At 36.8% G+C, this 24784-nt stretch overlaps 2 protein-coding genes across 2 annotated transcripts; one reads left to right on the top strand and one right to left on the bottom strand.

Moving 5' to 3' along the window:
* Positions 1 to 658: 658 nt before the first annotated feature.
* On the bottom strand, positions 659 to 6092 carry LOC137966706 (thylakoid membrane protein TERC, chloroplastic-like). Its single transcript, XM_068813394.1, has 14 exons — positions 5763 to 6092; positions 5583 to 5663; positions 4571 to 4728; positions 4239 to 4315; positions 4014 to 4101; positions 3816 to 3896; positions 3663 to 3719; positions 3431 to 3512; positions 3266 to 3315; positions 2894 to 2950; positions 2731 to 2809; positions 2110 to 2168; positions 1150 to 1207; positions 659 to 1009 (listed from the first exon to the last, which is right to left on the bottom strand). Exons 1-14 carry the CDS (start codon positions 5881 to 5883, stop codon positions 918 to 920), a joined length of 1140 nt encoding a protein of 379 aa, XP_068669495.1. The 5' UTR covers positions 5884 to 6092; the 3' UTR covers positions 659 to 917.
* Positions 6093 to 7600: 1508 nt separating this feature from the next.
* LOC137965521 (exocyst complex component SEC10b-like) lies at positions 7601 to 23925 on the top strand. Its single transcript, XM_068811780.1, has 24 exons — positions 7601 to 8099; positions 8201 to 8413; positions 8523 to 8597; positions 9412 to 9513; positions 9594 to 9644; positions 9725 to 9830; positions 10293 to 10415; positions 10505 to 10596; positions 10994 to 11162; positions 11244 to 11320; positions 11421 to 11519; positions 11638 to 11728; positions 11837 to 11922; positions 12051 to 12224; positions 13721 to 13774; positions 13858 to 13986; positions 14307 to 14399; positions 14486 to 14632; positions 21030 to 21127; positions 21217 to 21301; positions 21708 to 21766; positions 23184 to 23282; positions 23378 to 23461; positions 23578 to 23925. Exons 1-24 carry the CDS (start codon positions 8010 to 8012, stop codon positions 23651 to 23653), a joined length of 2472 nt encoding a protein of 823 aa, XP_068667881.1. The 5' UTR covers positions 7601 to 8009; the 3' UTR covers positions 23654 to 23925.
* The last annotated feature ends 859 nt before the right edge of the window (positions 23926 to 24784 follow it).

Genomic DNA, 24784 nt, shown 5'->3' with positions numbered 1-24784 from the left:
CAGGTAAAGCTCTCCCTCTCTTCCTGTATATGACCCAGTGGTGCTTTCCTCTGAGCATTTGAAGCAGACGTTTGAAACATTTTCATTATTAAGCGTCATTCAGGCTTCAATTCTATGCAGTATGGTGTCTACGGAAACCTTCTGGGATTGCTGGCAGCGCACCCCTTCACTCCCTTCATCTCTCTGCACCATCTCGACTAAGTGGAATCCCTATTCCCAAGCGATCCAGCGCCTCTTCCAATCAGTCACGGTGGACGCTTCCGGTGTCCTGCAGCAATCCATCTGCTACTACAACTACAAGGAACGCCAGTGGATCATCTCCATCTCCTGGGGCTATGTTGTCCAAATTATGAGGCTTGATCACGCCGCGAGAACTCCAAATGCTGTCGAGGACGTTCCATGATCTGGTACTAGATGTACAAAACGAGAAAGTTTGTTTTCACTTCTTATAATCACTCTGGATCTTATTTCTCTGCTTTGTTTACCTTCCATTATCTGTTCAAAATGAAGTTCTCTGCTCTCTTATCTTGGCCCTGTTTGCAAAACGAGCCAAACTCAGAATTGATACACATTACAATACTGTTTCATATTTGTGAAAAGGTAGATAAAGTATTTCTTAGTCTTCTTCTTTTACTGGAATCACGTTCATAAAAAGAAGTTCAGCTGCAATTTGAATGAAGCTTCATATCGTAGATCAAATTCAGACATTTACTCACTTCACCGAAAATACAAATAAGTATAACAAAGAATCTAAATCACCCAATCTGTAGCATTCAGAATAGTGTACATGTAGCCCTTTATAGTTTAGTTTTACAGAAAAAGAAAAGAAAAGAGAAAAAGCCCTTTACAGTTCTGACGAAAGAATTAAAGAGACGGTAGTTTAAAGCTCTGCCTCCTGCAAATATTTTTTTCTCCTTTCAGTCCGACTTCCTCATAAGACTCAACAGCACTCCAGCGCCGAGAGTGGTGGCTACAAAGCCTAAAGAAGCCTCTGTAGATACATGATAGCCTGCATGTGACACAAGTCAATACTTCTCACTGAAGGGAAAAAAAAAAAACAAGCAGAAAAAAGAGATTCTTGACCATTCACGGAGCAGTAGAGGTGGAACCAGGAAATACCAGAAATAGTTCTGGGATTATGATACTCACCAGCAAAATCCAAGATCATTTTACACCCAATGAAACCCAGAACAACACCTATTGAAGGCTGCAACAGAAACGGAACAGCGAAGTAACAAGAAAGGTAAGCACTCATACACAAAATGATCTTTACAAACTAACAAAAGAGCTATAAAGCACCGTATTGTATAGAAAAAAAAAATACACTTATGACAGCTGACTGCATTCTCTACTAGCAGAATTAGACTTTGTAAAAAGAACCGGAACACTAACTACTAGATGACGTGAGTTGCATTTGATTGTTTTTTCCTTTTTCTTAATAGCAACAACAAGAGAGCGTTTATTGAAAGAGAGCTCCCAGAGAAGAAATCATACAACAAAAAAACAAAACCAAAAGAACTACAAAATGCCAAAATAGGCCCTCATAAAGAAAACAAAGAAGAAAATAGATAAGTGCAAAATCGTTATAAAAAAGGGAAATATATAAATCACTGAAAAAGAAGAAAGTTGCATTTGACTGCTCAACAATCAAGTATACTGATATTCATGGATTCAACATCAATGAAAATGGTCCACCTCCTGTTGAGTATTTAAATCCTTATCTTCATTAAGCCACTCAAAAAATGAAGAAGATCAATCAGTATGTTCAGGCTACAAGGTCAAAAAACCTGATAAACTCAGGGAATCAGTGCTTTAAAAAACATAACTTGACACATGAGTTTTAGTCAAGAATAAGTGGAAAAAGACATTATCAGAAGATTTACTTTTCTCACCTTCATGTCATTTTCCAGAGATGAAACTACCTAAAGCTACAAAATATCACTTTATTTTCCACACCAGCCTTGTTTAAAAGCTGAAGTCCCACAAAAATTATGTAGTAACACCTCTTATAAAAATCCACTTCCCAATAGTTCCTACCACAGCATAACATCCACTTCTCAATAGCTCCGACCACAAAATAACAAATTTAAAAGAAATTCTGCAGGTCACCTGTAAGTACTCCAGTTCTGACATACTTCCATTGATCAGTGTATACAGAGATCTTAGACCTGCAACAAGGAGTGCAACTCATAGTCAAGAAGCACCCAAAAACTGAACCTCACATGAGATGTGTAGATAATGTTTTTTCCCTTATCAGATTGAAAAAATGAAAAAATAATAAAATAATAAAATAAAAGTGAAGATAGATAATAATATTGATGGATCCAACAGGTATAGTCAGCACAAATGTAAGAGAACAGATAAAATTTTCAAGTAACACTACTAACATAACAAAAGAACCATGGAAAATCTGTAAAGGGGCAGAAGTGGGTAAAACATTAGACTTTTGGGATCAATCTCTCCAGCAAGTATACTAATAATGTCTTTTGCTTCAGAGAGATAATAACCAAAGAAATATTTACACAACTTATTTGGACTAACACATCAATTTTCAATATTAATACTTCAATATAGAAACTTGGCATTTTACCAAGCTGAGTGATCTATAAACGCATGTTGGATTTCAAAACAATATCTCAATGTTTGCAGAAATACAAGGCATCCAACTTATACAGTTATCTAAAGTGACAATTCAAATTCTCTGAATCAGAATATGGAACAGAGATTCACCTAAGATAGCAAAAATGTTTGATGAAAATACTATGAATGGGTCTCGTGTAACTCCAAAAACTGCAGGTATAGAATCCACCTACAAAAATCAAATATTCTAGTCAATCAAAAGAATGTACAGAAACATATTCTAATGAGATCAAGGAAACGTAGAATAACCTACTGCAAATGCAATATCACTGAGCTCAACAATAGCCAACGTGAGAAGTAGAGGAGTAGCCTGAAAACATTTCAATAGAACCCAAAAGTTATAAATATAACATTTTCCTTGAGAAAAGTGATTTGATTAAGAGGTCAAAAGACCATTAGCAAGCTACCGAGCGCGTGTTGGTAATAAAAAATGATATAACAGTAAAAAAATGAGTTCACTTTTCAAAGAAGTATTCATGTAGACAATGAATCCAATTCTCAGTGTTATATATTCTCAATTCTGCGAAAAACACAAAGGTAAACTGAGCCTGTATCTGAAAAAAAGAACAAGAAGAAAAAAGGTAGGTAAGGAAGGAAAACAGAAGGATTTCAAGAAGACACATACTTTCCTGGCACCGTCCTGCAATGTTATGAATTTATCACCATCATACTCGGCTGTTGGATTAGGAAGACGTGAGTATAAAAAATCAGGACAAGGCAAGGGAGAGAGAGAAAGAAGACGAAAAACAAGAAGAACAAGAAGAACAAGAAGAAAGAAAGAAAGTATCACCTGTGACAGGTATAAATTTCTGACAAGTCTTCACAACAAAATTATTAGATAGTTCAGAGTCTTCTTCATCTCTAGCAAAAAGCTGATAGAAACGTGAACAGAGAAATCAATTGGCTTAAATGGAAATGCTCGATATAAATGAAATTCTAGAAGCAGCATAGTTAATTGATCAGGACCATGTGGCAGATGGTGATGCTGTACAAGAAAGAGCATACAGAAAAAGGAAGGCTACCTTATATGATGAATAGAGAAGAATCGAAGCCATAAGTAGGTTCACTGCCTCAAACCTCTAAGAACAATATAAAACATCAGTATATAATAAAAGATATAAGAAAAGATAAGCGGATAAACATCAAAGCTAGGATCAAGACAGTAATTTACTAACCTGAAGTGTTGCTGTCCCAAGCAATATCATAAATGCACGGAAGAATATTGCACCAGCAATACCATATGAAAGCACCCGATTCTACAGAATTTTTGTAAAAATTTCCATCACCGTGATAATATTGAATTAAATATTTCGAAAAAGAAATCTGATATCCTTTGACCTTATTTATAGGCAATAAAGATGAAAGAACTGCACCTGATAACCAACTGGCACTTGGAAATACTTAAAAATCAAAACAAAGACAAACAGATTGTCCACTGATAAACTTTGTTCTAGCAAATACCTGCAAAAATAGCACAACAGTCAACCAAAGTTTACACTAAACAAAAGCTTTACAATGTCTCTTAAGCATCCGGACAGTAAATAACCAACCCTCTACGTTCATTACTTTATATGACATGCACACTGATAAAGGCATACCCAGCAAAGAATTCAGAGGCCTTGCCCATCCCTTCCTTCATGCCCACACCAATACCAAAGATAGCAGCAGCACTCACCTGCAAAAAGAGGTGGCCACAAGAACAATCTCTTAGTGATTTACAGCGAATAATGCATAAACTAATTCAAACCATCTAAAAGATAATTTGGAGTCAATAATCACCATCTTGAGTCAAGATTCTTCATTGACCTAGATAAGCTGTCACTAGTTACTTGTAATTTTAGAACTTTGGATTAGACCACACTTGTAAACACAGAAGCAGTGCATGGCAATATCTCATGGCACCATTAACCCCATACATAAGAGGACTTACCCAAAATGCAACAGTCTTAACAGAAGATAGATAATCACTCGCTAGCTCTTCAGTAGTTTTATTTGCATCACTGACAGAAGGGAGACTATTATGAGGTGCACTGCCAACACGTTTATTGTCATCAGATGATTGAGGAGTGGTCCATCCCTTTGAATCTTCTGCAGATCCATTTCACCATCATATTATTTTCAAACACATTACAGAGGAATCTGCAGGATTCTGAAATGTTTCGTGGATCTGACAAATATGAAGTAACTACAATTAGAAAAGAGAAATGTAGGCAATAAGTGGCAATATGTAAGGGTATGCCTTCATTTTGAAAAGTAAAAGCTTATATGAGGGGATAAATTGAGAGGGCATATACATTAACCCCAGCAAGAAAAGTCTAAAAGGCATTATACATACAATAATTTGCATAATCTTTCTGTGCACATAAAAAAATTGTTCAGAAATGAAACTGCACAAAGAAGGGGTTGTTCAAATAGTTGTTCAAATACAAAACAAATTGTCCAATCACAGACACGTGCCACCACAAATTTTAGAGAAATGAAACGCATATGAAGAAAGTTTAGAATGAGATTTCTTAACTCTCAGTTTGTCAGCAAGTAACAAAAGCAGCACATCTATTCTTTATCCTGTAGTTTGCTCTGGACCTAACTCAAATTATGCCGCCAGGTTATTCAGTTCATGAAAAAAATAGTTTACTAGATGCTACCAAGTTTTCACTAAATAAACTTGTTGAGCTTATTCTTTTAAATTATAATTCATTTACTACGGGTTTTTATTGGGTAGAACTTGCAAAGCTAATTCTACTACAATATACTTTATCTATTTGTTTAAATTAAAGAATCAGATAATCCCAGACAGGCATTACTGATGACGAAAAAAGGCAAAAATGAGACCTCGCGTGACAAAAACAAAAATACTCCAAATGCATTCCATTGGTGAAGAAAGCACAAGAAAAAACGTACCAACAGGTAACAGGAATTGAGAACAGCCTTTAGATATTTACCGGAAGCAGAAAAATCTTCCTTTTCAGCCGACCGAGCATGGAAAACTGGCAGCAAAACACGCCGCGCGCTGTAGAGTTTAACTAAAGCAGGACGATTTAAACATTTTAAGACCAAAACGAAGAGTAACGCTGCAAGTACAAAACAAGATAGAAGCAATAAGGCTAGGAAAAAACAAGTACCTGGAGAAGAGCCATGGCGTTGAGTAAGTCGAACTGGAGGGAGAGAACAAAGCCCAAGAAGCCCTTGATCGAACTTTATTGGGATTTGCACGCCCTGGTGAAGGATCGAAGAGATTCCCATTCTTAAATAAAAGGCGAAAGAGAGGCGAGCAAAGGAGCAAAAGAAAACAGGAAATGCAGGAAAGATGAAGAAAAAATCGCAGGACTTCCCACTCCAGCGCTGGGTCTGTAATCCTTTTACTCGAAGGTAGAGAGCGAGCTCATGGATCGCTTGACCGCGGGGCAGCTGAGAGGTGTCGCTGGAGTACTTGTGGCGGTGAATTACAGTCAGCCCACCTCCACGACATCTGCCTCGTGGCCACCACACTTGCAATCTCGAAAGGTTCACATTGATTTGTGTCATTGAGGCTTGAGAAAATAATTAATATAAAAATTAAATAAGTTACGATTTAAAAATAAATAAATAAATAAATAAATGGGGGAGACAAGTGAGCTTCCCCTCTCCTCCCCCACTTTCTTTCTTTTGGAGGGGGAGAGGTCTTTCAACTCCTAGCCACCCTCCACACTTAATGGCAAAAAATGATATAGGAGGGAGTTCCCCTTCCATCTACTCAGGGGAGGGTAAAGGCCCCCCTAAACACTTATATCAATAGGTGTGCGCGAGACTTATGCAACAATCCACGTGGTGTTCTTGTTTGACATTGAATCAAGCCGGTTAGCGAATAGTTCGAGCTCGACTCAGCCCCGCCTCAGTTCAAATTGATTTATCTTTATCTCGAATCAATTTCAAGATGAGGGTGGCATTCACAAATGAGCCAAACTTGAGTGAGTGCTGATTTGGTTTATAAGTTCGCTAGCCGACTTGTTTACTTAACCTTCAGCACTCCTACCTTCAGGGAATCAGGGTTCGAGACTTAGGAAATCAACATTTCGTAATGGACAATCTCCAACTCCCACTCTCCTCCTCTCCACTCTTTTCTCTCCCCTCTTCAGATTTCAATTGAATTTGAACTTCTTCTTTTTTTGTAATCTACCTTATTTTCGAGGGGAGTCTTCAAATTTCATACCGTATTTCTACCATGTTCTTCATCGCTCAACCTCTTCCTATTTCTGCCCTATTCCTTTATCAACATTATGGTAAGCGAGGATATCATTATGGTTCCCCAAATCTGAGATATCTTGCCCAAAATATCACATGTTCACATGGTGGTCACGATTCTAGTGAAGTCTATTGCTCAAGAAAGTATAGCTCTAAGTGTGAATGTGAATTTGGCCCTTGATTCCTTTTAACCATGATTTGCATTCTAATGAATAGTAATATAATTGTCTTTGCCAGGAGAGTGACGTTTTATATTGATGTTTTAGTATAACTGGTTTCAACATATATCGACCGGGCTGGTCCTTGTATAAGGTCCTGTTACGTCTCTCACTAAAACCTCGAGGTTTTAGCGCAATTGGTTTCAACAATATGTAAATTTTATAGTGAATTTTAGTATTATTCTATTTATTTATCTAATTACCCATTTATCCAAATAATAATAAATGTATAAATAATTAATATATTAATATACTGAATAAGTGGTATATAATCGGAACAATATATGGAATGGTTTATTTAGTTGTCTTTATACACCATTTACACCTCTAGTAATTACATAAAATGATTTTTTTTTTGTGATTATTTGAATTTGAAAGGTGAAATTTTTTGTTGGACTGTTTTGATCCATTGAATTTAATCACCTGATGGGTTTGAGCGGCCCCAATTATTGTCAGGATCCAGCAGATCCATTTTGATACTTGAAAGATGAAGCACGAAAGTCTCTCTGTTTTTTGTTTTGAAACTCTGAAGGACGAGAGTTAATAGTGTCTCAGTTTAGTCCATCTTGAGGAGAGAAGGCGTTAAGAACGACCAAATCCGGCAGTGTGCATCCGCCTCAGAAGACAGCTACAAATTGTCCATCTTTCTGGGACCCGCCACAATTGCTGGTTCGCCCGACTCTGCTACTGCCCAGAGAACGCACTTGGTATTTTCCGATCGTTCGCTCAGCGAGGACCGATTCCAAGGGGAAAAGGGTAGCTCTACCTTTTCGTCGTCTTATAGGTGACTCTTCCTCTTCTCCCTACAGGGTTCTGTGTTTCTGTTCCGGAAGCCATCAATTTGCGTTGCGCCCTCTTGAGTGAATTGCGTACCGCTGGTGAGTTTTCCCACCCTGGTAACCGAGGATCGACTATCTGGTAATCGAATAAATGAAAGAAACAAGAGATGGACATAGGCCTTCGTCAAAGACTTCTTCTGTCAGCTCCGTGCCACTCATTTTGGATTTGGAGGACTTTAAGGTATAAATGGTTCTGTGACATGTTGTTTTATTTTGATTTTCCTTGTTATAGTCGTTTTCGAGATTTCCTGGGCATCGATTTGAAGAGTTTCGTTATTACAGGGTGACTTCTCCTTTGATGCATTGTTCGGGAACTTGGTAAATGAGCATCTTCCTTCCTTTCTAGAAGAGGATCGTGATGAGGGACAAGATAGTTTGACAACTGGGAATCTACGTGGAACACAAGGGTCGTCTGTCCCACTGTTTCCAAAAGTAGATGCCGTCCTGGATTTGTTTAAAGATTCTTGCAAGGAGTTGGTTGATCTTCGTCATCGGGTATAATTGAATTGCCATCCGATCAACAGTGGGCATAAGTTCCTTTCTATGTACTAATTCATCTTTATACCTTTTTATATATTTACCTCATTTTGTTCTTATGCTGAAGATTGATGGAAGACTGTTCAATCTCAAGCGGGAAGTGTCCAATCAGGATGCGCAGCATAGACAGACACTAAGTGAGGTTAGTTTTGACTCTATATCTTATTTGTTTATGTTTGGGTTATCGTATTTTCTTATATTCACAAAGTTGTATTAAATCCAACTCCATAAACGATTAACAAGGAAATATTTAGTATTACAATTTGTTGGAAGCAACACCCATAAAATATTAAGGTCACAGACATGAGGCCATTGAGATGAATGTGTAACAAAACTTTGAAAAAAATGATCTTAAGGGGGAAAGCAGAAGTATGCAAGTAGAAAGAACAAGAGTCATTCAGATGGTTTAGCCTATCCAAGGAGAACGAAATAGTTCAAGTATGAGGTAAGTCTTGTCCATGTCAGTTAACAGACCAATGCGAACTGGAGGAAGGCCAAATATTGTCATGGGTGAAGGTGATAATAAAAGGACTTTAAAAAGAGTAACCTATGAATGTAGTTAGCTTAGTCCCAAAGCAGATTGGGGGGAGGATTCGTGGTGCTAACTTCAACATAATTGGGAAAATTTGGCATTGGTTGATAGTGACTAGATAAAAAAGGCTTAGGGGCACTAATTTGAAAACTGAGCAGTTATTTGTTCCTGAAAAATAAGAAAATGCCAGGAGGAAGATGAAAGGGACAAAGCTTAACTATTTTTGAAGAAATGTGGCTGTCTCTTTAAATTTCTGTTTGTTATGGAGTGTTACAATGGAAGCTTCATTACTATTTGCTCTATGCAGTAATCAAAACCTCTTTAATCAGATTCCTTTAAATTTGGAATTAGGAAGGGGAGAAAGAGAGAGAAGATGGTGGTTTCTTCTGTTTTAATTGCAAACTCTGTTTATGTTTATTTTCAGCTGGAAAAGGGTGTAGATGGCCTCTTTGACAGCTTTGCAAGGCTGGATACACGTATCTCTAGTGTGGGCCAGACTGCTGCCAAAATTGGAGACCATCTGCAGGTAAGGCCTCCATTTCCCACAGATACAGGCATAGATTAACTATCATGTTTAATGATGCCAATTTGATTATTTCTTGTCAGAGTGCAGATTCCCAGAGAGAAACTGCAAGCCAAACAATTGAGCTCATAAAGGTGCTTAAAATGAAATTTTAACAATAATAATACTATGTACGTAATTATTTGTGCATTTGATGCTTATGTCTTGGCTGCAGTACTTGATGGAGTTCAACAGCAGTCCTGGTGACCTGATGGAACTTTCTCCTTTGTTTTCTGACGATAGTCGTGTTGCTGAGGCTGCATCTATTGCTCAAAAATTGCGTAAGTTGGCCTTGTTAGTTGTATGATGGCACTACGACTTCACTTTTTTTCCGTGTGGTTACATTATTCACGATGATTCTTTTGCATCACAATTTTATTTTGAGGGAAATATTAGTCAGAATACCCTTGTGCTGTTTGAGGAAAAAGTGGCACCAAAGGGTCAATCAGTGAACTCATTGATCAGTTGCCATGACACATATGGCCCTGGGGTTTGGGGACACCCTGTATTGGACGTGTTTTTGTAATGCTCAGGTATGAGGAGTGTGCACAAATTCAAAGCAGTGGCAGTGGAATATGGCATGTCTCTGTGACATTGTTTTAATCGCCTTCGTTCCCACCGGCAAAAGAAAAGAAAAAGAAAAAAAAAAGAAAAAAATCTGTTACTTTCTTTAAGTTAAAACTTGTGAATCATTTTCCCTTGTGGCACAACTGAAAATATTTTAACCTTTTTTCTAATTATAGGCTCCTTTGCTGAGGAGGATGTTGTTAGACATGGTGGTATATCTGTGTCTTCTGTTATGGGAACTGCTAATGCAAGCCGGGGGCTAGAAGTTGCAGTGTCAAATCTTCAGGAATACTGCAATGGTCAGCAAAGAGCACCGTTGTTTTTTTGGTCTAATCATTTAAAGAATCAGTAATTTATTAGCTTTTATTTGTCTTCTGCTGTCATTCAGAGTTGGAAAACAGATTGTTGAGTCGGTTCGATGCAGCCTCGCAGAAGCGGGAATTGTCAACAATGGGAGAATGTGCTAAAATCCTGTCACAGGTACTCCAAAAATAACTGCTTTGATATTGTTCTGCCTTTTTATCTGCCTTTCTTGTGCATATGATGTATTACTTTCCAATTTCTTAAAAACCTTATACTTTGTCTTTCCTCATTTCTTATTGGTGCAAATAGTTTAAAGAATGATTGCAATGGATATTAATAGCCCTATATGAGGTCTTTTACCTCTGTGTACTCTTTTGATAGCATGCTGAGACCATTTATTTTCAGTTTCATTCTAGTTTAGCCATGTTGACCTTTTTCTCAACAATTTGTGGGATTCCCCCAAACTTACACTCAGATTCCTAAATACATTTTTGGTTCATTTGCTATTTCATGAATGAAATGAAATGCAAGCTTTTAATCTTTCAGTTTATTATTCATTATTTTGTGCATGCAGTTTAACAGGGGGACTAGTGCCATGCAACATTATGTAACAACCAGACCGATGTTTCTTGATGTCGAAGTCATGAATGCAGATATCAGGATGGTTCTTGGTGATCAGGGTTTGCAAGCAGGACCTAATAATCTTGCACGCAGTCTTTCTCAGCTTTACAGAGAAATAACAGGTTTTTCCATGTCTTGTTTAACCGTAAAAATTTTATGATTGCTGGAGACGAGTTAAAAGCCTTTGTATGGTTATGTAATAGAGATTGTGCGGAAAGAAGCTGCAACAATAATGGCTGTATTCCCTTCTCCGAATGATGTCATGTCAATACTTGTGCAGGTATTCTAGTGATAGTTTTGTTCCTCCTCCCTTCTTTTTCGTCTGTCTATTTTTGAGTTGATCTTCTTTCTATAATTATGCTGTGCTTGGTCTTAAACAGAGGGTTCTGGAGCAGAGGGTATCAGCCATTTTGGATAAGATGTTGGTGAAGCCATCTTTGGTGAACTTACCTCCTGTTGAAGAAGGAGGGCTTCTATTAGTGAGTTGAAATAATACACTATCCAGTCATAAAAAGCACTATCCTCTTTTATTTTCTGTGCTGAAGTAGGGATAACTTTTATATGCTAACTTATGTCCTACTTGACATGATGCTGTAGTATCTCAGAGTTTTAGCTGTGGCATATGAAAAGACACAGGAACTCGCCAAAGACTTGAGAGCTGTAGGATGTGGTGACTTGGATGTTGAAGGTAAAATATTTCTGAAATTCACTGGAAGTTGTACTATTTGGTGTTATTGTTTCTAGTTCTAGTAGATCTATTTATTTATTCATAGGATATGTTTCATGCTTTGTTCAGGTGTCACAGAGTCATTGTTTTCTGTTCACAAAGATGAGTATCCTGAACATGAGCAGGCATCCCTACATCAACTCTATCAGGCAAAGGTTCAATATATACCTGATAAAATTTTGTTACTGTTCCAGGATTGCTTATCTTTTAAAATAAATAACATTAGAGTGGAAACAGATCATCAATTCCATCAGCTGCTATTTGCCTTGTCTTTATATGTCAGATGGAGGAGTTACGTGTTGAAGGTCAACAACAATATGATTCAACTGGCACAATCTCTCGTGCTAAAGGAGCTTCAGGCCCTCCTTCACACCAGCAAATATCTGTGACTGTGGTAACAGAGTTTGTTCGTTGGAATGAGGAATCGATTTCTAGATGCAATTTGTTTTCTTCCCAGGTGAAATGTTTAAATCTATCACCTAGCTAACAATGGTATCTGTTCATTTTGTTTTACTGAATGACTATTCTTCTTAAAAATGCAAATTATGAGCATGACACAAGCATTTACAGTTTGCAAAATAGTTTAGTTGCTATGGTGCTTCTTCAATTTTTTTTGAAATATAATAGTGCTTCTTCAATTGATTGTTCGACAACCATTGTATTAATGGTGTAGACAAAATATTGGGTCAATGTTTGAAAAGTTATACCATTTTTCTCTTACAGATAAATGAGCTTCAGAATAATGGTTGAATCTTATTCAGCCAGTCCTTTTGCATCCAGACTAGCGTTCTAGCAATATCAGATCATATCTGTAGTTTTGATTTTGAATTCGAAATCCCTTACCCTAGTGATACTTGAACCCAAGACCTCACACTGAAAACCCCGTATGGCCATTCAGCCAGAGGCCAATCAGAATCATATCTGTATTTGCATATGTATTGGTGCATTGTCAGTTAAATATCTCGATTTCTTTATTCTTGATGAAGTTTTAGACAGGGTTATCTACCTCAGTCTTGGGTACTGTTTCAAGGTACCCAAAGTCACAGGTGCATCGATGTCACATCCAAGATAAACTGGTTATCTTTAAACGATCTGAAATGTCATTACAAAACCATCATTTTTTTAATAACAAAAAGAAAGATCATTGGTTGAGAAATTCATCTTTCTGTGATTGAATCTGTTTCTTCCTTCAATTCATACATGCTAACAACTGATTGAAGTTGTAGTTAAATGATTTACAGGCTCTGATCACTTAAAAGATAACTTTTTGGTTGTTGGTTTTGGAGTATATGGTATTACTTGTATGTGTTCTTAGATTGAAAATTTTGAAATTTTGATTAGTTCAGAACCTTGGATAATCTAAATGGAAATAAGTTAAATGGTATAAGTCACTTAATCACTTGAAAAAGCCTTTTATTGATTTAATTGATGATTTTGTGATCTTGTATATTGAATTATGACATATGGTTCCAAGAAAAGTTATTATTACTATGATAAGTGGGTAAGAACCTTTTGTTTATTTAGGCAGAAAATTCATAATAATGTCATACTGGTTCGTTAAGTCTGATAAATTATTTACATGCACATAATTCTGAATTTCAGAGCATCTTATATGATGTACACTTTATAGATGTAAACCATTGTACCAGCTAAGACAGGGTTTCACTCCCTCTTAACTCATTTCAGACCTGGTCCAATCTATGATGGCTTGTCTCAGACACAAGTTAGCTCAGTAGGATGGGCATGGTTGTAGGTGACTGCTGGAGAGTAGTTTGTCTTCACCACCGCCCCCTCCCTCCCTCTTCCAAAAAAGAATTTTTTCCTTTGACCTTTTTGGAGGATTGTTATGTTTTCAGTTTTCAGCAAGTGTGTTTGTGAAGAATTTTCTGAACTGTGAGTTTTAACTTATTGATGTTCTTTCCTTCTGAATGGATATTTGGTTTCACATTGCAGCCTGCCACTCTTGCAGCAAATGTGAAATTAGTATTTACTTGCCTCCTTGATCAAGTAAGTTCCATGTAGATTTCTGTGAGTGTTAGTTTATTGGCATTTAATGTTGGTGTGAAGAGCTTAGTCTTTTTTTCTTTTAGGTAAGCAAGTATATAACTGATGGACTTGAGCGTGCCCGTGAGAGCTTAAATGAAGCTGCTTCATTGCGGGAAAGATTCGTGATCGGCGCAAGTGTCAGTAGAAGGGTGGCTGCTGCAGCTGCATCTGCTGTACGATTATATTCTTCATGTCCATTTTTTTATATGTTTCTGTTGAATGCTTATGTATCAATAGGAAGCGGCAATATGTGGTATAACATATTTGTCAAGTTTCTTGTGTCACAACCAATAATGTGTATCCCATTCAATGTCATCTGGACCGCAAGACGAGAACAAGAATCTTTTGGAACCAACAATTTTCTGGTTAAACACTAATCATCATATTTAAGGCAAATCACTTTATGAACTTAAGGTCTTTATTTTCTTTTGGAAACCCGAGGGTTTTTGGTTTTGTTTCAGCTACCGAGCCATAGTTGATAATTGATGTGCAGGCAGAGGCTGCTGCAGCTGCTGGTGAAAGTAGTTTCAGATCATTTATGGTGGCTGTACAACGTTGTGCTAGCAGTGTGGCCATTGTCCAACAAGTACGTTGATGGTTTATAGCTATTTTCAAAGATTGTCTTAAATTCTGAATCATAGTACTGATTCAAAACCCTTACTTTTTTACCAGTACTTTACAAACTCAATTGCTCGGCTTTTACTACCTGTTGATGGAGCACATGCTGCTTCATGTGAAGAAATGGTGACAGCTATGTCACGTGCGGAGGCAGCTGCTTTCAAGGGACTTCAACAATGCATTGAAACTGTGATGGCTGAGGCATGTATTTTACAAAATATCATACTGAATTTACATAAAATCTGTCTGTCACTAGCATATGACAGAACTAAATAATACCTAGTTTTTCAAGTTGCTAATAGGTGATAGTTGACAGCATTCCCTAGTGCACTAATGGTTGGGAACAGGTGTATTAGCTACATGGTGGTTCTCATCTGATTATGAAATTATATTTTGTCAGTTGAGGCATGTTAGCTAACATTGAGGTTCTCATCTGATTAAGAAATCATATCTTGTCAGTATCTCAGTGGAAAATTTGGGCTACCTTGTCTTTTTTCTTCTCAAGTAGTTAGTGTTTGTAGTTTTGGATGGTGTGAAGGCATGTTTCCCTATAATTCTATAAATGTTAGAAAATTTACTGAGGGGTATTTTGGTCTTTTCATATCAGCTGATGTTTCTGAAGTCTACATTATCTTATTCTACATGTTTAATTATGTCACAAGCATAGTTTCATGTACTTTGGTATGTAAGGGCCTTTTTGTACTTTGAGTATTCTTCACTTAATAAATAGAAGAGGGGGTCGTGACTCTTCTTAAGAAGTCTCTCTTCTTCTCTCCTCTAATTTCTCTCTTCATACTCTATTATTTTACAATTTCACAATAAATCTTAATGATAATTGTTGCATGTTTCTCTGGGCATATCCTTTGCATCCATTGAGTGGTTCTAGGCAAGTTGAGATATCCAGATTCTAATTCGTTTGCTCAATTGTTGTCCATCTTAGCTCAGAGAGGTAGTAGAGAGAATAAAAGTGCTAGATGTTGAATTATGTGAAGAAGAGTATTTTGATGATTTTACATTTGTCAGATTGTACCCTTACGATAGTTGTAATTCTGATGTTTATAGGAACATTATATTCCAATTTTCATTAAATTCTTAAGTGTATATAGGGAGATATAGGGATTTTAGTGTACAGGGTGTTTATGTATTTTTCACTTGAGTATTAAAGAGAGGCTAAGTTCCACACCTTATTGAAGTGTGTGCATACTGCTGCACACTTCTCTCAGCTCTCCTCTCTTTTCTATCTTCTTTCTTCTCTCTCTCTCTCTCTCTCTATTCAATCTCTCAATTTAATGTGGTATCAAAGCTTTAAGATCCAATTGTTGAGGGTTTCATATAGAATTTCTCTTCTTTTTGAGTCTATGATTTCTCCAAGAAAGGGGTTCTTTCAATTTTCTACTGATTGGACTTAAAGGTTAGATATTTCTTTTTCTTTCTCTGCCATAACCTAAAAGTTGATGGTTTGTGCTGCCTATTGAGCAGTTTTATAAATTTTTTGTGCCCCTAGAGGGTTGTATGTTATAATTCTTCCATATTGTGGTTTGTGGCCAGGCCCAAACCTATCCCTATGTCTGTTTCATTTCCAAAATTGCTGATGTCATCTAATTACTGCTTGATTTGGGTATTTTTATGTTGAATTGAGGCTGTTTATAGATCAATTGAGGATTTGTATGGTTAATTGAAGTTTGGCAATCACGATTTTGTCTATTGTGGACCCACATATATGTGGAGGCATAGTGCCCTATTGGTGTTTGTTTAAATTTCCACGAGAACTTGTTAACTTCTATTCTTATGCATTTGGCTGGTTGTTGTGGTTTTAGGAGAAGTCATTACTACTACAAGGGAGTTAGGTAATTTGGATGGTAAAACCCTAATTAGATCACCATAGAGAGGTTGAATGGGAAGAATTATTTGAGCAGGTCAAAATCTGTCGGCATGTACCTCATAGAAAAAAGGAAAGCCAAATATCTCCGAGATGATCCACTTACTCCTATGAATGATGACTAGGAAACAGAGGACAATCAGGTCATGACTTGGCTTGTGAATAACATAGAACCGAGGTTCCGAAATCAAATAATGAATTGTGAGACAACAAAAGAAATATGGACTTCTCTTGACTCCATCTATGATCAGAAAAACAATCTCGATAGGGTGTATGAGCTTTATGCAAGATTCTTCAGCCTAAAAAGAGAGGACGGAACTATTATTGATTATTTTAGTAAGATGCATGGTATATTACATAAATTAGCGTTTACCATCCATTTACGGCAAACGACAAAGAACTTTGGAAATAAGAAGGGCAAATTCATGTTGCTAAGTTTTTGGATGGATTTGGCCTTTAATATGATGCAATTCAGGCTCAATTATTGGCTGTGATGATGTGCCTACATTGAAGAAGCCTTTTAATAGAATGGTTTGCACTGAGATGATAGTGATTACACTAGGTAGGAAGGATAACAAGTGAACAAAGGTTGTTGTGCTTACTACACAATCAACACAGAGTTGGTCAGAGGCTCCTCAAGGACATGGGTGGAGTAATAGTGGCCAAGGAAGAGAAGGCTCTAGTCATGGTAGAGGCTGTGTTGATAGTAGAAGTGACAAAAGGTGACTTCATTGTGGGTGTAGTAATCATTTATCTGATAAGTGTTGGGATAAGTTCAGTAAGCTTGCTTGGCTCATTCGAGTGTTCCTTATAGTGTTAGCTCCTCTTAACCATCATATGGGAATCAATTTAGGTTTTTCAGATGAACTTCAACAATTAGTAGAGAGGATGGTGCAATTGACCTCATCTAGCATATGTATACAGCCAAATGACTCGGCAGCCACAACCACAACTCCCATGGCTAGTTCAGGTTTGCTTGCTTTCCATGCGTCTCTTGCTACCTCATGGTTGATTGATTTTAGTGCGTCCACTCACATGTGAGGTATATCCTCTATGTTTATTGGTCTTAATTAGCACTCCATGTTTAGACATGTTACTCTTGTTGATGGTTCTACCTCACCTATTAGTGGGGCTGGGAAAATTCAGCCTACTTTAAGGGCCTTTGGAGTTGGTTTTGTTTGTCCACAAATTCCCTGTAACCTGTTATCTATCAGTCAAATTACTAAGCCTTTATCAATAAAAAATTTTCCTGCTTATTGTGTGTTTCAGGACCTCCAAAAGAGGAGGATGATTGGTTTAAGGTGTGAGAGAGAAGGGCTCTACCATTTGGAGGGTCCACAATTGCAATCTTCTTCAACACTTCAAGTAGATGTTTCGCTCTTCCAATGCACTTACAATTAGGACATCCCTCTTTATCCAAGTTAGTTAGTTGTTTTGAGAATTTCCGTCCACTACTATCTAGTGTGGATCATGTTAGCTTGGGAAACATCATTTCTCATCCTTTCTTTATGAGCATTATCGTTTTACCATTTTATTTGAGATATGTATAAGGTCCCTTTCGAGTCCCTAGTATCTTTGGTTTCCAATACTTTCTCTTTTATGGATGATTTTATTAGGACCAAATGGGTATATCTTCTAAGAGAGAAAACTTAAGTATTTGATGTATTCCTCAATTTTTATAGTGAAATAAAAAATCAGCTTGGAGACTCTTTTCTCATTTTTCGTTTTGACAATGAACTTGAGTTATGAATCATAAGTTTAATTTTTTTTTATCAAACTCATGACATCATTTATCAGTCTTTGTGTGTGTATCCTTCACAACAAAATGGGGTAGCCAAATGTAAGAATTGTCATTTACTAGAGATTTCATGAACTTTGCTCTGCCATATGCAAGTTCTAAAGTCTTATTTGGGTGATGCTATTCTTATGACCTACTATCTCGTGAACCAAATGCCTTTCAATCCTTGAGGGGAAAATCCCACTACAAATTCTTAAACTCAACTATGAGTTATTCCCTCTTTGTCCTTGAGTTTTTGAGTTCGCCCGTTATATTCATGTATTTGGTTCATCTAATGGCAAATTGTCACCAAGATTAGCCAAATATATGTTTTTTTTATCTTTCCATACTCAAAAGGGTACAAGTGCTATTGTCCTTCTACACGAAAGAAAGATTAAGCAAATGTCACATTTGTTGAAAATGTTCCTTATTTTCAGAATTTGTTGAATCTATCACCCTTGTGTTACTTGATGTTGATGTTGTTGCACCTTTTTTGGTGGAGGATGTTCCTAGTTATGTATTTTTTCCTACAAAGCCAAAGCCATTATACGTGCACCAACGCAAACAGACCCCAAAGATGCTAACTAAAGCCTATTATCTCTACCCTTGCTAGTTTCCTGCTCACCGGTAGTTCCTGAGGTAAGTGGATTGCACATTCCTATTGCTATTTGTAAGGGTGTGTGTATACTCAACATCCTATTTCTAAACTTGTGTCTTTCAATTTTTTGTCTAGTTCTTTCAAATATCTTCTTGTACTATTCCTTTTTTAGTGCAAGAAGCATTGTTGTGTCCTAAATAAAAGCAGGCTATAGATGTGGAGATGGATGTATTAATTACTAGAGGTACTTAGGTTCCGTGTGATCCTCCCACTGATATTGTTTTTGTAGGGCGTCACCAGGTCTATACAGTAAAATATAATGTTGTTCTATTGAGAGGCGTAAAGCGAGGCTTGTGGCAAAGGATAACACTCAAATATAGAGTATTAGATGTTTTTGAGACTTTCACCTGTAACAAGATTTAACTTCTGTTTGATTTTAATATTTGTTGTTGTGACAAAGGGATGACTCTTGTTTCAATTGCACATTAAGATTACTTGTTTGTATGGGGAATTGGATGAAGAGGTATACATGGAGCACCTTCTAGATATGTTGTTCAAGGGGAGACTAGAAAAGTATGTTGACTTAACAAAACTATTTATGGCATTAACCTTGCCCCAAAGCATGGTTTGATGAGTTTAGTGAGGTGTTTATATCCTATCGATATCATTGAAGTCATTGTGACCACTTGTTATATATTTTGGGGAGCTTGTGGAGTTCTGCTATTAATTGTGTATGTAGAAGACATTGTGTTGTCAGGAAGTGATGCTAAGGGTATTTAAGAAGTGAAAGAACATCTAGCCAAGCATTTTCAAACTAAAGATTTGGGATCCCTTAAGTACTTTATAGGAATTGAGATAGCAAGAAGTAGACAGTTTTGAGCGGAAATATGTAACTGATATGTTGCAAGAGCATAGATTGTTGGAAGCAAAGCCTATTGAAATGCCTATGAAAGTGAACCACATCTACATGATGATAGCACAACCAAGTTCGAGGACAAGACCATGTATAGAAAGCTAGTTGGCAAACTCATTTACACTACAGTACGTGGCTTGATTTATCATGTGTTGTCAGTGTTATTAGTTTGTTTATGGAGCATTCTAGGACAATTCATTTAGAGGCAACATATAAAATATTGAAGTATTGAAAAGGAGAACTAGGAAAAGTCTTACTATATGAACCACATGGTCATTTTCAAATGGAGGGGTTTTTAAATACTAACTATGCAAGATGTAAGCTAGATTGGATGTCTACTATTGGGTATTGTGTATTTGTTGGAGGTAATTTAATTAGTTGGAAAAGCCAGAAGTAAAATTATGTTGCTCGCTCAAGTGTAAAAGCAAAATATAAGGTTATGGCACATATAGTGTATGAGCTATCGTGGGCAAGGTCTATCTTGCAGGAGATAGGGTTTCCAACCAAGGACCCAATGACCATGCGATGTGATAACTAGACAAATATATTCATCGCGTAGAATCTAGTATTTCATGAAAGGATGGAGCATGTTGAGGTAGATTGTCATTTTATCAAAAAATGAAGTAATGAGCAGAGTTGTAGTCACTCCATATGCTCGATTTCTTGAGCAGCTTGGTTATATGTTCACAAAAGCCTTAGTAAAGCATGGGTTTATGAATTTTTGTGTGATTTTTGGAATTAAAAAAAAAAGCATGGGTTTTGGAATTTTTTTATCGCTAGGTATTTATGTTATAGATGCTCTAGATTGACTGGGAGAGTTGAATTATGTGAATAAGGGTATTTTGGTATTTTTATGTTCATCTGATTGTCCCTCTAGGTAGTAGTAGGCTCATATGTTTATTGGAACTTTATATTCCAATTTTCATTAAATTTTCAATTATTCATGAGGAGATTAGGGATTTTAGTGTAGTAGCGTATTTATGTATTTTTTATTTTATTTTCACATGCGTATTAATAGAGAGAGATCGATCTCAGAGCCTCATTGATGTACTTCCATACTACCGCACATTTCTCTCAGCTCTCTTTTCCTTTCTATCTTCGTTTTCTCTCTCTATTCAATTTCTCAATTTAACAATAGATCCAATTCAGCAAAGTTAACTACTCGCTAAATTTATATTATTAATGTTCACATTATTTTTCCTGAAAAGAAAGGTTCTTGTTGTGGTAAATCCCATCCAGTAACTGACAGATTACAGGCTAAATACTCGATAAAAGTTTTCCATTTCACTTCACTTCACTCTGCTTTTAAAGTTATGCTTTTCATTAAACTTCAGTTTTACCTTGACCGGTGTATTATATCCACTTCACTTTTGGTTTCTTTTTCAAGCTACTTTTCAGATTGCATTCTTTTTAACATGTTCTGTTTTGCAGGTGGAGCGACTTTTGTCTTCTGAACAGAAACTCACAGACTATCGAACTCCTGATGATGGAATGGCACCCGACCACAGGCCAACAAATGCATGCACAAGGTTTTCAACTGCACATAGAAAGATCTTACATAATGGACTAATATAATGTACCTTATATTTGTTTATTTATTTATTCTGGTAATTTTCAGAGTGGTGGCTTATCTCTCGCGGGTACTTGATTCTGCCTTCACTGCTTTAGAAGGCCAAAATAAACAAGCTTTCCTGACTGAACTGGTAATACTAACTAGTGTTTTCAATTTCCTCCTAATCATCATCATGAAATCTCTTTTCCCAAAGTGTAGCTTTAACTGAAGTTTTTTGTGCATCATTTTCTTTAAAAAACTATTATTTTTATAATTATTTTTTGGTGTCTCTTGGGGTGCCTCTAATTATATATGAAGTGTGAAGCGAGTTCTCATTCATATGCATAGATGTACACATAAAGGGAAGGAGATCCATGACAGCAATGAGCATAAATGGCATTTAGTAGTATTGCAATTGTGTTTCTCTTTGGACGCCTGGATTTTAAAATTAGTTTAAAAAATTGATGACTTCAGTCTTGATATCTTCACTGCCACACTGTAGCAAAGAAATTTTCATGTATGTAAAAAATACTAATAGTGTAGCTTGTCAATTCCAGGGAAACAGGTTGCATAAAGGACTTGTAAGTCATTGGCTGAAGTTCACCTTTAGTGCCAGGTAAAGAATTTTATTCTACTATGGATCTTAACTCTGTTCCAGGTAAAGATGACATATCATTAGTCTATTGGTTTTATGAAATGTTCAGCCATTTTTATACCACACAGTGTATCTGTATATTGGCCTTTCTGCGTTGAATATAAAGATGCTGATATTTACCCCATTTTCTTGTGTCCATTAGTACAGGAAATTAATATCATATTTAGGCAGCATCTCATAGTACCAACTAATCGGTATATAGACAGATTCTTGTTGGACTTTCAAATGCATCTTGTATATCATATTTTTAATATGGTAGATATTTAAAAAAATGGTAAATATTCAAGTCTGTGGTGCAAAAACTTCCTCAGTTATTTCAAACATAATAGGCATGACCAAATAAGAGAATACGTTTGAGTAAAACTAATGGGTAATTGAGAAAAGCTTAAGATGGTTTGTGTCTGTGGAATGGAAGCGAGCTAGTTCTCTAAAGAGAAGAGTTTGTCAGTTAACGACTCGCAAGAAACAGAGGAAAGGTAAAAGTGATATTGGATACAAGTGGTGGAGAAAAACTTCGAAATACGAAGGCTGGACTAATCTAATAGAGAAGCTAAATGATGGAGAGACTGCAGGACTACATAGAGGATCACACAGTGGTGAAGTGATGATGATCGACTGATACTATAAGTGCAAATGATGGTTGACTGAAATTTGAAATTTTTTTTGTTGTCAAGGTCTCTTCTGAAACCCAGAGGAGACTGGTATGATGTTATCAGGTGAATGATTTAGTTCACAATGTTGTTGTCCTTCAGTACTTGGGAAAATACATTTTTGTCAACTTTCACTTGGATTTTTGCTAGTTTGATGTAATTAATATTAGGAAAGTTTCACTTTCTGTGGAGCAGATTTTGTATCCTTTATTTCAGTCATGAGGCATTTATCTTATTTACCTGATAAAACTGCAGGATTGTCCTAAAATTATATCCTCGTTGATGTCTTTTCGCATATAAGTTCCATACACCAATACATATATCAAAAGAATCTTCTCATAGGGCCTTTCTCCTTCCTCTATTTCAGCATGATGTGAAATTCTATTACAGTTTTTATTATAATTTGTGACAATCTTGTTTGTAAGTCTCGCAGGTTTAGGGAAGACAACTCTAAACCCTACATCTATGATTTTTTTGCCATGTTTTTGGAAGTAGGAAATGAACCCCTAGTGGCTCACTTAAATGTTGGCAAATTTCAATGACAATTGTAAAAAATCTCCTTGAAAATTTCTTTAAGATTAATAGGTCCTGGACGCATGTGGGATCGTAGATACTACTATCACTACTTAGAAGACTGCTGAATGGGAAATTTTGAATGTTGGATGACAAGCGGCAAATTTCTGGAACCTGTCTATCCCCATGTTTGCTTATCTAAGTCTTCTGTGCAGTGGTGGTCTTCGGCTGAAGCGTGATATAACCGAGTATGGAGAGTTCCTTAGGAGTTTCAACGCTCCCACAATTGATGAAAAATTTGAGCTGCTGAGCATGTAAGTGGAAACTTTTCCTGTAGAAATGCCGTGTTGAGGTTTTCTTTTTTAGGGTGGTTAAATTTTGTACTAAACAAACATCTACTGGTTTTCAGCACGGCAAATGTCTTCATTGTAGCACCAGAAAGTCTTCCTACATTGTTCGAGGGAAACCCAAATATTCGAAAAGATGCATTAAAGTATGGAATGTTGAACTCTTTTCTCCATATTGCTTTCTTTGACATAAGACATGGATTTTCTAGAATCTCTTTGGTTACGATGTGTTAAAATATGGCTGCATTGGCTCCCTTTTCAGGTTTACTCAACTCAGAGATGATTTTAAATCTGCAAAAATAGCTTCAAAGCTCAACAATTTGATGGCAAACACTTAGATATACAAGATCACCTGAAAGATTCAGCTGAATGTGTTTTATTTAAGAGAATGGCAAACTTGAAAAGTTTGCGGATCTTTGGCTAAGTTTTTTAATCTGTACCCAGCTGTTTATACCTTTAGATCCTTTTCATTGTTCACAAAATCTCTGCAACCCTTCAAGGAAGAAAAAACTAGGCAGAATTTGAAAAATTGGTTTAGTTTCAGTAGTAAGATGAACGTGTAGGGATTCGTTTCTTTGGCAATATATTTGATTGGTATAGGACTATGGCTGTGTGGGGAAATCCACTAAAGCTAATTAATTCTCCTGAGACGCCTCTTAGGTTCCATCGTATTAATTCATGCTTTGTGAGAATTTTCCATATGAGAGTCATATAAGACTTTCTTGTACCTGTTCTTCAACACTCCCTCTTGTACTAGATTTTCCATCAAAAAATGACTTCTAAAGGCCTTCAATCCGAGGACTTTTGTGGTAGTTTGGGCCTTCAACCTAGCTGCTTCTTTCCTCCCGTCCAGTCGTCTCGTACATACCCATACAAGACATCCTCAGATTGGGAAGTTTTGCACGAACAAGTTCTCCAGCAATATTATAGCTCAGGAACCAGAGTTAAACCAACGGGAGGAGTCTCAGGTAGGAACGTGAATGAAAGGGCATAGGTGTTCTCTGGAGAGCAGCGACGGTGAATCTCCGCAGCACATCGTTGTAATGAACAATGTTGCCGCTGCTGTTGTTGCAGAGCAGCTGTTGCTGTTGACTGAGAAGGATTTGACTCTGGCATCTTGTTAGAGGTAGAAGTAGCTTTTGATGTAGATTTGGAAACAAGCTATGACCAGATGGGACCTGTTGTGCTTGATGTTTTCCACCCATTGTCGCAGACGCGATAGAAAAGAGGTTTGCTCTCGACGTGATGAGATATGTGAGATCCTTCCAGAGAGACATGTTGAGCTAGGAAGGTGCACACTAGAGAGTTTTTATTTGTGCATATGTATATGTGTACATTTTCCACCCATTTTTTACATTTTCTACAAAAAAAAAAAATATATGTTTGATGGCACCCTAACAAAAATTAATGGACCTTTTTACATGTGGGACACTCTCTCTCTCTCTCTGACTGCAATTGATTGCAAATTT

The sequence above is a fragment of the Aristolochia californica genome, unplaced genomic scaffold (assembly GCF_029961685.1).
Source record: "Aristolochia californica isolate CCGP_79_NKW_82.1479 unplaced genomic scaffold, dmAriCali1.0.hap1 SCAF_5, whole genome shotgun sequence".
Lineage (NCBI taxonomy): Eukaryota > Viridiplantae > Streptophyta > Magnoliopsida > Piperales > Aristolochiaceae > Aristolochia > Aristolochia californica.
Note: the sequence above shows the minus strand (reverse complement) of the source record. Positions and strands in the feature narration are given on the sequence as shown.